Consider the following 12461-nt stretch of genomic DNA (forward strand, 5'->3'; position numbering starts at 1 on the left):
GGGGTGGGGGTGGAGTAAAATGTCTGATAGACATAATAATGGATGTGAGGGAAAGGGAGAGAAGGGAATATAGTGAGGGATAAATAACACTAAAAGCCTATTGAGAAGCTATATGGAAGCACACTTGGAAACCTTAAGAAGCTTCATGGAATTGCCATTTATTTATTTATTTTTATTTTTAGTGGCGACACATTTCTGAATATACATGAATAAAATATAATGAATATTCAAGAATAAAACCACACTTTAGGACATATACTGTTTAAGATGTCTATTGGGCGGCTACATGGAGATGTTAAGGAGGCAATGTTAATGATTCAAATGATGAATAAAAATTATGCGCAGTAATATGTTGATATAGACATGTATATTTGAGTACTGGTGCAAAGTTTATTGAAGTAAAAGAGTTTTCTTTGCCATGATGTTGGGTTATCACAACCTTTACTGCTTAGCCAGAGGAAAAGAACAATTCCACTGAAAAGTAGGAGGTAACTAAATAGGGGAAAGGCAGAAGAATGTGATATGAAGACTAAGAAAAGCATTTCAAATATGTGAGAAGATTAACAACTTTCAAGCAGTAGTGAAAAGTTAGACAAAATAGAAATAGAAATGTGCTCTTGGTTTGGGATATTACATGCACCAAGAAGTCCTGTAAAATGTGACAACATGGCTTATTGTCTTTGATAAATGCATATCATATCCCCTTTCTCCATATTATGGAACTTGATTTGGAAGAGAATGCAGTGGACAAAACATGAGATGAAGAAATGAAGGTAGAGGGAACTGGGAATGATTTTAGTAAATTTGGGGGAAATCTGAGCAGTGAAATGGAGGTCTAGTATGCCAGATGAACTTTCAGTCTGGTTAGCAGGTGTAAAAAAAAATATAGAATTGATTTTTGTAAGAATTAATGGAGCAAATCTTTGAAAGGGCATGAGGGGAAAAGATTTCAAGTAGAGGATTTCAAGCAGTGGTCAACGGGTTGATTTCTAATTGGACTCAGAGTATTTCTTCTCTTAAAAATTGTATTTAATTTTTGAGATTACAATATAATTACATCATTTGCTGATTTCCTTCCTTCCAAAACCTCCTATATAACCCTCCTTGATGTCTTTCAAATTAATGACCTCTTTTTTCATTAATTTTTGTTGCATAAATATATAAAGCTGTATATATAACCCTAAATACATAAAGACAACCTGTTTGGTGTGTATAATGTTACTTGTGTTTATGCTCTGAGTGCTGATCATTTGTTGTTGGATAATCATAAAATGTGCTCTTTTCTGAAGAAACATGAGCTGTTCAAGGACAACAACAATCAACATACTAACATGAATGTGGGAAGGAAGACATTCCCAACTTTACACAGGAAAGTATAGTTCTTCTTTTGTAAAGGAAAGAAGACAGGGTAGTTAGGAGGCTTTTTTGGACAGCAGGAACATCTCCTCCTTCTTTGCTGGTGCAGTACAAGCAGTACACACCAGTATTCTGAACTCTTTCTAATGGAGAAGTTTTGTCAACTCACTTTCTCCCTTAGCTAATGAATCATGCATTCATACCTGGGAGATGCATATCCCTTTCAAATTCCATCTACTGTCTCCCTGTCACACAGATGGTAGATTATCTCTCATGTGTTAAGATACAAAACCTTTTCCACATAAAGCTAAAACAAACAGATACTTGGAAGGTATATAGCATTTGTAATTAATACATAGCCAACACAGACATTGTCTAAGGTATAAAGGTGACAATATTTTTGCTAGCAAAGGTGTCTACACTTGAAAGGTCAAGGTCTGTTGCTTTATGCTAAATATAACCCTGAAAATGAGGACTTTAGTGATTAGCCCTCTTAATCCTCTAATCTGATTATCAGTTTTGGGCAGATGTTCCTCTAGAGCATTATGGCAATATGTTTACTATGTTGTTATCTGTTTGCTCTCAAATGAATTGTGAACTTCATGGTTGGGTAAAAGACAAATCTAAGAGCTATTCTGGTACTGAACTGTAGCTATGAGCAAATGTCCTACAGGTTGAACAGCCCTAATCCTAAAATCCCAAAAGCAAAATACCCCAAATATGAAATTTTCCAAGCAGTGATTGCAGTCCACCTGTGTGGAAAATACCATACTTGACCTCTCCACACATATTTCAACATTTTAAAGGATGGCTCAATACATGTGACAATCAGAAGAGCAGTCACAAAGGTCACACAGTACATTTTGATCTACCTGGTTTCTAACTTTTTAATCTATGTTTGATTATATTACATTTTTCCTCCTCACAGTTGGATCATCCATCTTACTAGTCTTCATGTCACATTTTCATACTTGTCCTTACTTATTTGACAGTTCTTTCTTAATTAAATACATCACTTTCCTTTGTTCAAAAAGCAAAATCTTGAAAACACTTTTATGTGATTTCATCTAAGTAAAATTATAGTCTCTCCCTCACACACACACGTACACACCAGACTAACATGCAAGTACTCTAAAATACTGTATAAGATTACTTTCTGTATATCCATATAAATTATATATGAAAAAATTAAATTTGAGTTTATATTTGAGTCCAGTCCTCAAGACATTACATGTACTCAGATAAAGCACCCAAAATGACCAACAAAATCAATTCACTGATAAAAAAAATCTGGAATATATTATGTTCTTAAATTTTTATTGAGGGTACTTCACTGACCTGGCTTGTATAGTTTTCAACTCTGCGTACTGTTGTGCTAGAGCATCTCTACAGTGTTTCTGCTTCCTTATCTCAAACAACTAGGACACAGTTTATTACATTCTAAACACTTAACCACATTATTTCTATTCAGTGATTGTAAGAATGACAATTGGAGATACATTATATACTCCATTATCTCTTGCTCTGGAGAAAAAGCAGGAATGATAAACATTAGTCATAGGCAGTGTACATCATTTTGGGTGGATCCATGGTACATTATATTCTCAAATGTACTTGCCATCTCACAAGGGGAACATTAGAGAAACTATGTTCCATCTGGCCTGACTCACTGGGAAAATACCTATTTGATGGCACTGTATTTACCAAGCCTTCCTGACTCCCATCTCTCAGAGGCTATTATCTGCCTTCCTCAGCAGATGTGTAAACTCCTCCCTACGTCTTGCTGGTCTGACTTCAAATCTCCTTTTGACAGTTTTCACTGACAGGTAGAAAGGCCTCCCTGCTTCCTAATCATTAACATTTTAACTCCTTAAAATGATGTTATAGCATGACGCCCAAGTCACATAGTTCAATTAATTCCAATCATTCTCTGGTCCTACACATTTTTATCTAACAAAGACTGCTCAGTTGCCTCGGTGCTTTCGGTAAGTTCTCAGTCAACTATAAAGCCTATAAAGAAGAACTGCAAACTGCAGGTGTCAATACAGTCCAAGTTTCCTTCAGATTCGTGTGTCATGGCCCAGGTCAATGTGAAAGGATTCAGGAGCAAGTATCTCTGTCCCCAAGGGCTCAGAACTTCACCAGATCTTTTGCATTTATTTAATCTCAGTATTTAGTGACCCTGTATTCTTCCAACTTCCAAGCCTGGGTTTGGTGTGGATCATTAAATACTGAACTCTACAAGCAACCATAGGTTATAAACATGACTAGGTGATTCTTTGTCTCAGTTTATGCCTGTGTAAAAAATCAACATTCTTCTAGTTTCTTATGATAGTGACATCATAAGAACCCCGTGACACATATTTTACAGGATTCTAAACTATTTTGAGTGTCTCTTTAGCTACAACCACCGTGACTGTCACTTGCTATAGTAAGAATGAGTCAATCAGGAAGACATTTTGCCAGTTCCCTTGCAGCCTTCCACTTCCTGTTGACTTTGGACTAAAGAACTGTTCTCCTCGGGCTTGTAGAAACCTTTTGACCTAGATAGTGCTTTAAGGACAAGGACGTGGCATTCCACACAGCTGTGGAAGTCACTTTTCTCCTCCCACATGTCCCAAAGTGTTCGCTCTGTAAAATCAGAGATTCCCTTTACATCGGATGATATCCTTCTCATGGATATGAAACACACATGTTCTTCAATTTTAAGGAGTAAATTCCTCCCTAACAATCTGACTTGTAACTATCCCTCTTGTTCAACTTTCGTTCCTCAGTCAATGGTCACAGCAACCTTCAGGATTCATCCCATTTAGCACGAAACAGAGAAAAGTACTAGCACACCAAGAGTGTCTCTACCCTGTGCCTAAGGATGTTACACTACAGAGAAATATGAGACCCCTTCAATTTCAATTTTAGCCCCCAGTCCATTGCTTTGAGGGTACTGACTGAGTGCTACCCCTTCCTTGGCTAAGAAGCTTGCTCCCTAGGAATCACTGCAAGGCGATGTCTAATCAGTATGACTCCTTCTATGAAAAGTTGTGCCCTTTGAGCTCAGCCCACTGAGTATTGATGAGAAGACCATAACTTTCAGTCCCACAAGGCTGGTCCCTATTGCTGCTTCCTGACCTAGGCTCACACACTATGTGATAATAAGTGTCAGGGTTGCCAATGGGAATCTGGTTAAGTGTGATGTGAGCAGGCTCTGTGCTATCCTACAAGGAGCTAGAGATCTCTCTCTGTGTTTAGACCCCATCCCATCTAACCTGCATCACACTTCTTGACACAGCCCTGTACCTTTCTTATTGAAAAAGCAACTGAGGCTCAGAGAGTTTCAGAGAATAAGAAATAAAATCCAGATCTCTGATTTCCAAGAGTATTTTCCCAACACCACATCCAACTTCCAAAGAACAAAAATTAGCTGCCTCAATTCAAAAGGCTCAGATTTTATACCAGCAACAGCAGACTAAAGCTGGCCCAGTAGCAGAGAATAAGAGATAGAAAAGGCAGCCATCATCACTGAGGGAAGACTTTCATTCAGTCCTGCCTTTGACATTTATTGTACTCCATTTTAGAGATGTATTTCATGGTATTCACAAAGGAATCCTTAAATTTGAAGTTAGCTTTCCTTCAGAACATGAGCCTGGCGAAATAGTCACTAAAATTCCCCTTCTCTGATAGCCTGTGGAATGCACTAGGAGGGACTAATCCTAGTCTCGCAAGAATGTGGGAGCATGCTGATTGCCCTCCAGAACCTGTTGGCTATCTCAGAGATTTATGCATGCACTGAGCTGGCTCACAGATCATGCTCACCTCTGCCCAACTCCTCATTCCAGAGGTGGCTTGAAACTGGCCACCAACACAACATGTAAATCAGTAAGTGAGACAACCCCCACCTTTGTTCTTTCCATTTTTCTCCCACCCAGTTGGTGCTTAAGCATTTACCTTGTTAGTTCTGACTATTGTTCTTAATTGCTGTTATCAGTAACACCAAGGGCACTTTCAGACCAGGCTAGTCTTTTTAGGAATGTGACTCTCCCCTTTGACATGAAGACAAATGAAAACAGGACAAGTTATAATGTGCAAAATATCCCAGATTATTGCTGTAGTTTTCAGAATTTTCTAGACATGAAAGAGATCTTCTTTAAACTCCTCCTAGAATCTTCAGGAAAAATAAAGAATTTGTTAGATAATGTCAGATAAACAAGAGAAAATAGGGCAGGAGGGAAGACATATTTATCAAGAGTCCTTTCAAAGTTTGCCTCAAATTTCCCTATTAACCTTGTATAAACTTTCAACATTGATATCTGTTATATAAGCAAAACATTGGCTGTAGTTTAATATTTCTAAAGAATAGAGGACTTTATTAGCTGTGCTGATTATGTCTATGTGGGAAGGGGTTGGCCAAAGCTTCAGCATCAGCCAGTGTATAAAACAGCATAACCACCGTCTTGGAAATGATGTGGCAGTATCTAATACCTCTCTAAGCAAGAATGGCTAAAACCACATCTCCCACAAAGCATCTTCACAAGCTAAAACTTCATGGTATTTGTATGTTGGATGTAAAAGTTGCACTAGTGAGAACACAGCTACATGTATGACAAAAAGAAATAGTTGAGAAGAAACACAAACAATAAGGCAGGTGCAATGTCATAGGCTTCTAGTCTTAACATTTAGGACGATGTAGACTAAGGGGGATTAGGCCCTTTGCTACATAGCCAATTGGGAGTCAGTCTGTCCTACATTAGATCCTGTTTCAATAAATAAATAAATAAATAAATAAATAAATAAATAATGAAGAGAATGAACAAAAGCATAAAAGTAAAGGCTACTTCTTTACAATCTCATGCATATGAAATTTAAAAACTGACAAAACTTACTTATGGGCACAGAAATCAAAAGTGCCAGCCAGCTGCCCTGCCATGGCTCAGCCTTCAAAGAAAAGAACCTTTTGGAATGATAAAAATTCTAACTCTTTAGCGATGAGGAGATGGAGGCAAGAGAATAAAAATTTAAGATCACCCTTGACTACATAGTGAGTTCAAAACCAGCCTAGGATCCATGGTATGGTTTCAAAAGAAAATAAAATGTATTGTGATTCTTGACTTGGGTGGTAACTTCTCATGGAATACATTCCATCAGTCCCTACCTTTAAAAACTCTACTGAGTACAAACCTCTACTGAGTGTCATCCTGCTGGATTCAATGTATAGATACAGAGATGACCAGTCTCAGATTCCATAGTGATGAACCCGCTTGGGTAAGAACAGTGGATCTGTCTTTCCCTCAGCCCTCACTGAATGTGCTCTGGGATTGAGGTTTCTTTGTGGCAAAGGTGCAAATTGGCATATTGAGCAATCCATCCTTGGTGGGTCATTTCCCTCTGGCTAGCCAGTTTCCCATTATTGACACACAGGCATTCCTCGGGTATCCCCCTCCCCCTGGCTACAGGCGAAAGTTTGGAAGTTAGGCTCAACTTCTCAACTCCCGGGAAATTCCTCTTGGGACACAATGCGCGTGCGGGGGCGGAATGGCCATTGCCTCAGGCATGAATCAGTTACACTTTTGCGCTCCGCCCCGTCGGGGGTCCAGGGACAGTCTGCTTAAAGGCTGTGGCAACTGGCGCTCTCCTCTCTGCACACACCCAGGGAGCCACAGCTCCACCAGGCACAATGGACCCTGCTAAGCCCCTGCCGCTGTTTCTTCTGCCTCTGCTCCTGGTGGGCTCCACTGGCGGTCTTGCTTCAGCATCCGCCCAAGGTATGGGCTCGGGACCCATCTTAACCCTTTTCATCTGCCTCCCAGGGACTGTCTTTCTTGCTAGGCTGTCTCCAGGTCCCTGCCTCCACCAAGGGAAGTCGTGCAGAAACTTCTGCTGATGAGCTCTGGAACCAGACCTTCCAGTCCCTGTCAGGCACCAAATCTGACCTTCTGTCCTGTTGCTCTCCTTCTGATTACAGGGAATAATTTAGAGATCTGCCTCTTGCCCTTGGAGAAGGGACCTTGTCGGGCCCTTATCCCCAGGTTCTACTATGATAGGAACCAGCAGACATGCCGAGAATTCAAGTACGGAGGCTGCCTGGGCAACGCAAACAATTTCCACAGTCTGGAACTCTGTGAACACACTTGTGGGAATATCGAGAGTAAGTGTTCTGGGGTGCATCGCACTCAGCTAGTGTCTGTCTCAAGGGGAGGGTCAGGGCTCAGCTCATTTTCCAGATCTAGTTGAATCTGTTAACTTTTATCCTAAAGTTTCCAAAGTTCTAAAAAACTTCATTGGCTCTTCCCCCATCCACTCCCGTTCGATATTAGTTTTTTTGTTTATTTGTTTGTTTGGTTGGTTGGGTTTGTTGTTTGTTTTTGTTTTTTTGTTTTGTTTTCTTTTGTTTTTTGAGAATTTCAGAAAACGTGTTGTGATCATTTTCAGCTCGTTTCTTTCAGATCCACATGCCCTTTCCTACTCACACAAATTTGTGCTTCCTGTAACACCAGTAGAGTTCATGCTGTCCATATACTCTTGGATGTGTGGCCTTCACTGCTTTTAAAGAAAACTGACTTTGCCCCAACATCAGCTCCTTAGTTAGGGGTGGGACTTTGTACCCATTTCCCACATGGTTACTTTTAAGTTTCCCCAAAGTAACCCTAAATCCACAACCACAAACAGTTCATCTCACTACCAGATTCCATTGCAATGCAGTGCCTGCATAAACTTTGGGAAGGATGTATTAGCCCATCTTAGGCCATCATAAATGCAGGGGAGGGGGCATGAATATGCTTCTGTATATATTATTAGTTCTATAAATATGGTCTTTGACACTGCTGTACCCTTCTGTACCCTTCCATATGGTTCTTATTTGAAGTGTGATTTCACTCATTATATAACTTTACTTTTGTTACCAGATGCTTGGGTTAGTGGATCATCATGATAGCTAAATATAATGAGTCTGTTATTATTATTTTATTATTATATCTATTAAGGATGATACAGGGCTTTGGCCACCAATGTACTTAGCTGGGAAGAAATGTGTGTATTGTTGTGAATAAACCTTGATGCAGAAATGATCAAAGAACAGTCTTTCTGATGATCTTGAAAGCCATGTTACTGCTGAGTCAGACCTCATAAGATGTCTAAAAGCTTACCTTCTGATGAATGGACAGACTTTTGGAATTTAACTCTTCTAGTATGAAATAAGATTGTTCTAGTATGAAATAAGATTATCGTCCCCCAGTAGTTTCAGAACAGAACGTTTTGAAAGTACTTCTTAGAAGGCTGTTTTGATTTCTGTTGTCGTCTTATTAATTTCTGAGGGTAGCATACAAAACACTGGGCTTTCTTAGGCTCATTCAAACATGTGTCATGGAACTTTATCTTCTTCCCCCAGGACCCATGCTTTGCAGGGCCTTTCTTTCCAAAACAGTCACACCCTCAGCTCTCACACCACTTGCCCTCTGTACACTTTCTTTGCCCTTCCCACTGCTAGTTTTCTTCCACGCCCCCTTTGTCCCACCTTTCCACTTTCATCACACATAAACTTCAGCCTCGATTCTGCATATGAGAGGAAAAATGTGGTGTCTGTCCTTTTGAGTGTGGCTGGGTTCATTTTTCATGATGATCTCCAGCTTCACTCATTTCTCTGGAAGCATCATGGCTTCATCATGACATTCATCTGAAAAACATGCCCTTGTACATTCAACCACACTTATTTAAAGATTCATCTGTTGTTGGGCAGCTAGGGTGTCTCTGTTCCTTAGTTATTATGAAGAGTACAGGAATAAACATACATATGAAGCTATTTCTGTTGTGTGTACACCCAAGCTCTTTAGGTATACACTTGAGTGGGATATAATGGGGTCACATAATCGTTCTATTTCTTTGTTTGGAGAATCCCCCACCACTGACTACCAGAGTGCCTATACCAGTTTACTTTATCAGCAATGAATACATGGCCATTCTTCTTGCCAGAAATCCTTATAGCACTTGTTTATTTTCTTGATAGTAGCCAAGGAAGACTGTTGTGGGAGGATTATTTATACACTATGTGAGGGTGTATTGCTGTGATTGGTGTAACAAAAACCTGACTGGCCAATAGCTAGGCAGGAAGTATAGGTGGGACTTCCTGGGACAGAACACACTCCTGGAAGACGGTTGGAGTTGCCAGCCAGGTGGAGGGAAAACAGGAGATGCAAGGTGTAACAGACATGATGCCATGTGGCAGAACATAGATTAATATAAATGAATCAATTTAAGTTATGAGCACTAGTTGAGACAAGCCTAAGCTAAAAGCCAAGCTTTTATAATTGATAAGAAGTCTCCATGTCATTATTTGGGACTGGGGGCCAGAAAAGACTTCTTTGAGTGACATATTTTATTACCTCTCCCTTCCCTCCAGAAGTTCCTACAGTTTGTCGGTTAGAAACCCAAACATATCCCTGTGATAAACCCAATGTGCAGTCTTTCTTCAATCTGAGTACCATGACATGTGAAACTCTTAAGCCTAATCTGTGTAGCACGACTATGAACATATTCCCTGATGAAGATACTTGTAAGGACTTCTGTGAACCAAGGAAAGGTGAGTGCTTTAATTGTGGTGCTTCCATTGAGGTTTTATGGGAAAAATCAATAATCTGATCTGAAATTCCATGGTTTTCATGCCAGGAATTGCACAGTTATGTGATATTGCATGTGCTTGTGTATGTTTCTTGGGACTCAAACCTAGACTGTGTCAGTGTTCACAGCTACTGCCCTGAAGGAAACATTATGTCTTTATATTTCCATGTGTGGGTACAAGCTGAAGGTTAATAATGATGTGCAAAATTCTCAAGGCTGGACTTTTACAAAGCCATTAACAAAATGTTGCTATCTTTTCTCTTGTTTCTGGAGAACACCTATTGACCACCTCTAATTAGAAACTCTGAAATGTGAAAAACTTGAAAATCAGAAACTTTTTAGCACTAACCTTGCTTCACAAATGGAAATGTCCATACTTGACCTCAGCTGATGAGTAATAGTCAAAAAGTGGGCACACTAATGTTATTGCATTAAATTGTCTTCAAATCCTGCAAAGAAGGTGGATGTGAAACACAATGAACTTCTTATTTAGAATTTTATCCCAACACAAAGTGCTTATCTCATTATGTATATGCAAATGCTCCTAAAATTGAGAAACCCTAAAATATGAAACACTTCTGGTCCCAAGTATTTTTCAAATTATGGATATTCATATTGTACTAACCATATCTTCAATTCATATATAAAAAATAGAGGAAGGCATCCAGTGGATAGAAGGGTAGAACAAGGATGGGCATAATGCTTTTTTTTCTCGTATTTTCATGACTATATCTGCGTATGAAGAGGGAGCAGGTACTCTCTGAGACAAATAAATGAAGCAGTAGTGTTGGTGATGACAGGTGGGGAACGTGATGGGGGATATATACATGGAAGCCATATTGGAACCAATTTTTATACCAATATACACTAATAAATGCCAAGACATCAGAAGTGTTTGGAGGTACTTTTGTGTGAGACAGTGGCATAAATAGGATTAAAACTGGTAAAACTTCTGTACACTCTGATAATTACAAATTATATCAGAGTGGTTTTTGTGTCCTACTTTCCTTCTTCAGCCACTTCCACCAGATATAACAAAGACACATAGATCTTTCTTAAAAAGTTAAATCCTGAAGTCTTCTTTGGCAGTCTGTGAAAGGCCTCTGTGTAGAACATACAGAATTAAGTATTGAATGTATGTAAATGTTCCAGGGGTTGGTACCAGCCCAAGAGAGCTTGTCAAAGTATGCCACACACTGTCCTTTGAAACTTTGCCTATTTTGGCATGTCAAGTTAGATTAGGTGACACAACCTCAGAAAGTATTATGTTAGCTTATGAAATTAAGAAGGATGGATATGGGCAGTGTTAACTGGGGGAGATAGACAGTGATATAAACATATAGTATATATAAACATTCAATTTTTAAATTAATAAAAGATAGAAAGGTGAAAATGAAGCAGGTAACATTACCTCCCCAATAACCTGAGGCACACCTTCACACCTTTTTTTTTTTTTTTTTTTTTTTTTTTTATGATTCAGTTTTATTTTTTATTCAGTTTCAGAATGAGGCCTGTTTGGGATTTTCTTCCGCTAGCCCACTAATAACTATCACCATATCTTAGTTTGGTATTACTTCATTTCTAATTTCTTTCCTTTTTATGAAGTTCCATCATTTTGCTCCAGTCCCAGAGACGAAGGCCTTTGTGCTGCCAATGTGACGCGCTATTATTTTAATTCAAGAAACAAAACCTGTGAGACCTTCACCTACACTGGCTGTGGTGGGAATGAAAATAACTTTTATTACCTGGATGATTGTGACCGTGTTTGCATCAAAGGTAGTAAAGCTCTTCCTATTCAGTCATCAGGCAAAGGTGTTGAATAATTCAAAAGGAAAACTGTATTTTCAATATCCATTTTTTCTATTGCCAAATGGTCACTTCTAGACTAATCCTACAAAGACAGTACTTGTGTTCTAATTTGGTTTGTCAGAGACATATACTGGCCAGCTGTAGCAGACAATAGTCAAGGCCTCCCAGTTTCAAATGTACACCATTAGAAACTGAAAGCCTGATGAGCTGAACTGACTTTATAATCAGGATAGATAAAATAAAGGGAGATCCTAAGCATTCTGGGAAAATTGATTTACAGTGAGCATCAGAGTAAAGCCATATGGTGTTAATTGTTATTTTATTGTCTTTAGCCTCAAAGATGTCCAAAAAACGGAAGACAGGAAGTGGTTTCAGAATCAGAAGAAAGAACAGACGTTGGAAGCCACGTTTTTAAGCTTTTCTTATACTTGAGAAAACAAATCATTAGTCATTTGCGCATCTGATTTTACTGACATGTTACTTTTTAAAACCTATATATTTTTATTCTTAATGAGCCACTTTCCAAATGTGAAATGACACTTTTTTAATGTACTATCCAAATGTTTCAGTTATCAAGAATGAATGTGAACATGACTCAGCCAAATTCTTGGAGGAGTTAGCCCTAATTTCAGAGAACAATGGTTACTAAAATTGGGAAAGACAATATAATTGTGCAGTTTTTACATATATGA

The 12461-nt window shown here is 38.9% G+C and overlaps 1 protein-coding gene across 2 annotated transcripts; it reads left to right on the forward strand.

Moving 5' to 3' along the window:
* The first annotated feature begins 7002 nt into the window (after window positions 1-7002).
* Window positions 7003-11798, forward strand: Tfpi2 (tissue factor pathway inhibitor 2). 2 transcript variants are annotated; one of them, XM_051177187.1, is made up of 4 exons: window positions 7003-7112; window positions 7313-7495; window positions 9743-9922; window positions 11566-11798. In XM_051177187.1, exons 1-4 carry the CDS (start codon window positions 7025-7027, stop codon window positions 11781-11783), a joined length of 669 nt encoding a protein of 222 aa, XP_051033144.1. In that variant the 5' UTR covers window positions 7003-7024; the 3' UTR covers window positions 11784-11798. The 2 variants fall into 2 exon arrangements, with proteins under 2 accessions (XP_051033144.1, XP_051033145.1); XM_051177188.1 differs by lacking the exon at window positions 9743-9922.
* The last annotated feature ends 663 nt before the right edge of the window (window positions 11799-12461 follow it).

Source organism: Phodopus roborovskii, unplaced genomic scaffold (assembly GCF_943737965.1).
Source record: "Phodopus roborovskii unplaced genomic scaffold, PHOROB, whole genome shotgun sequence".
NCBI classification, from domain to species: domain Eukaryota; kingdom Metazoa; phylum Chordata; class Mammalia; order Rodentia; family Cricetidae; genus Phodopus; species Phodopus roborovskii.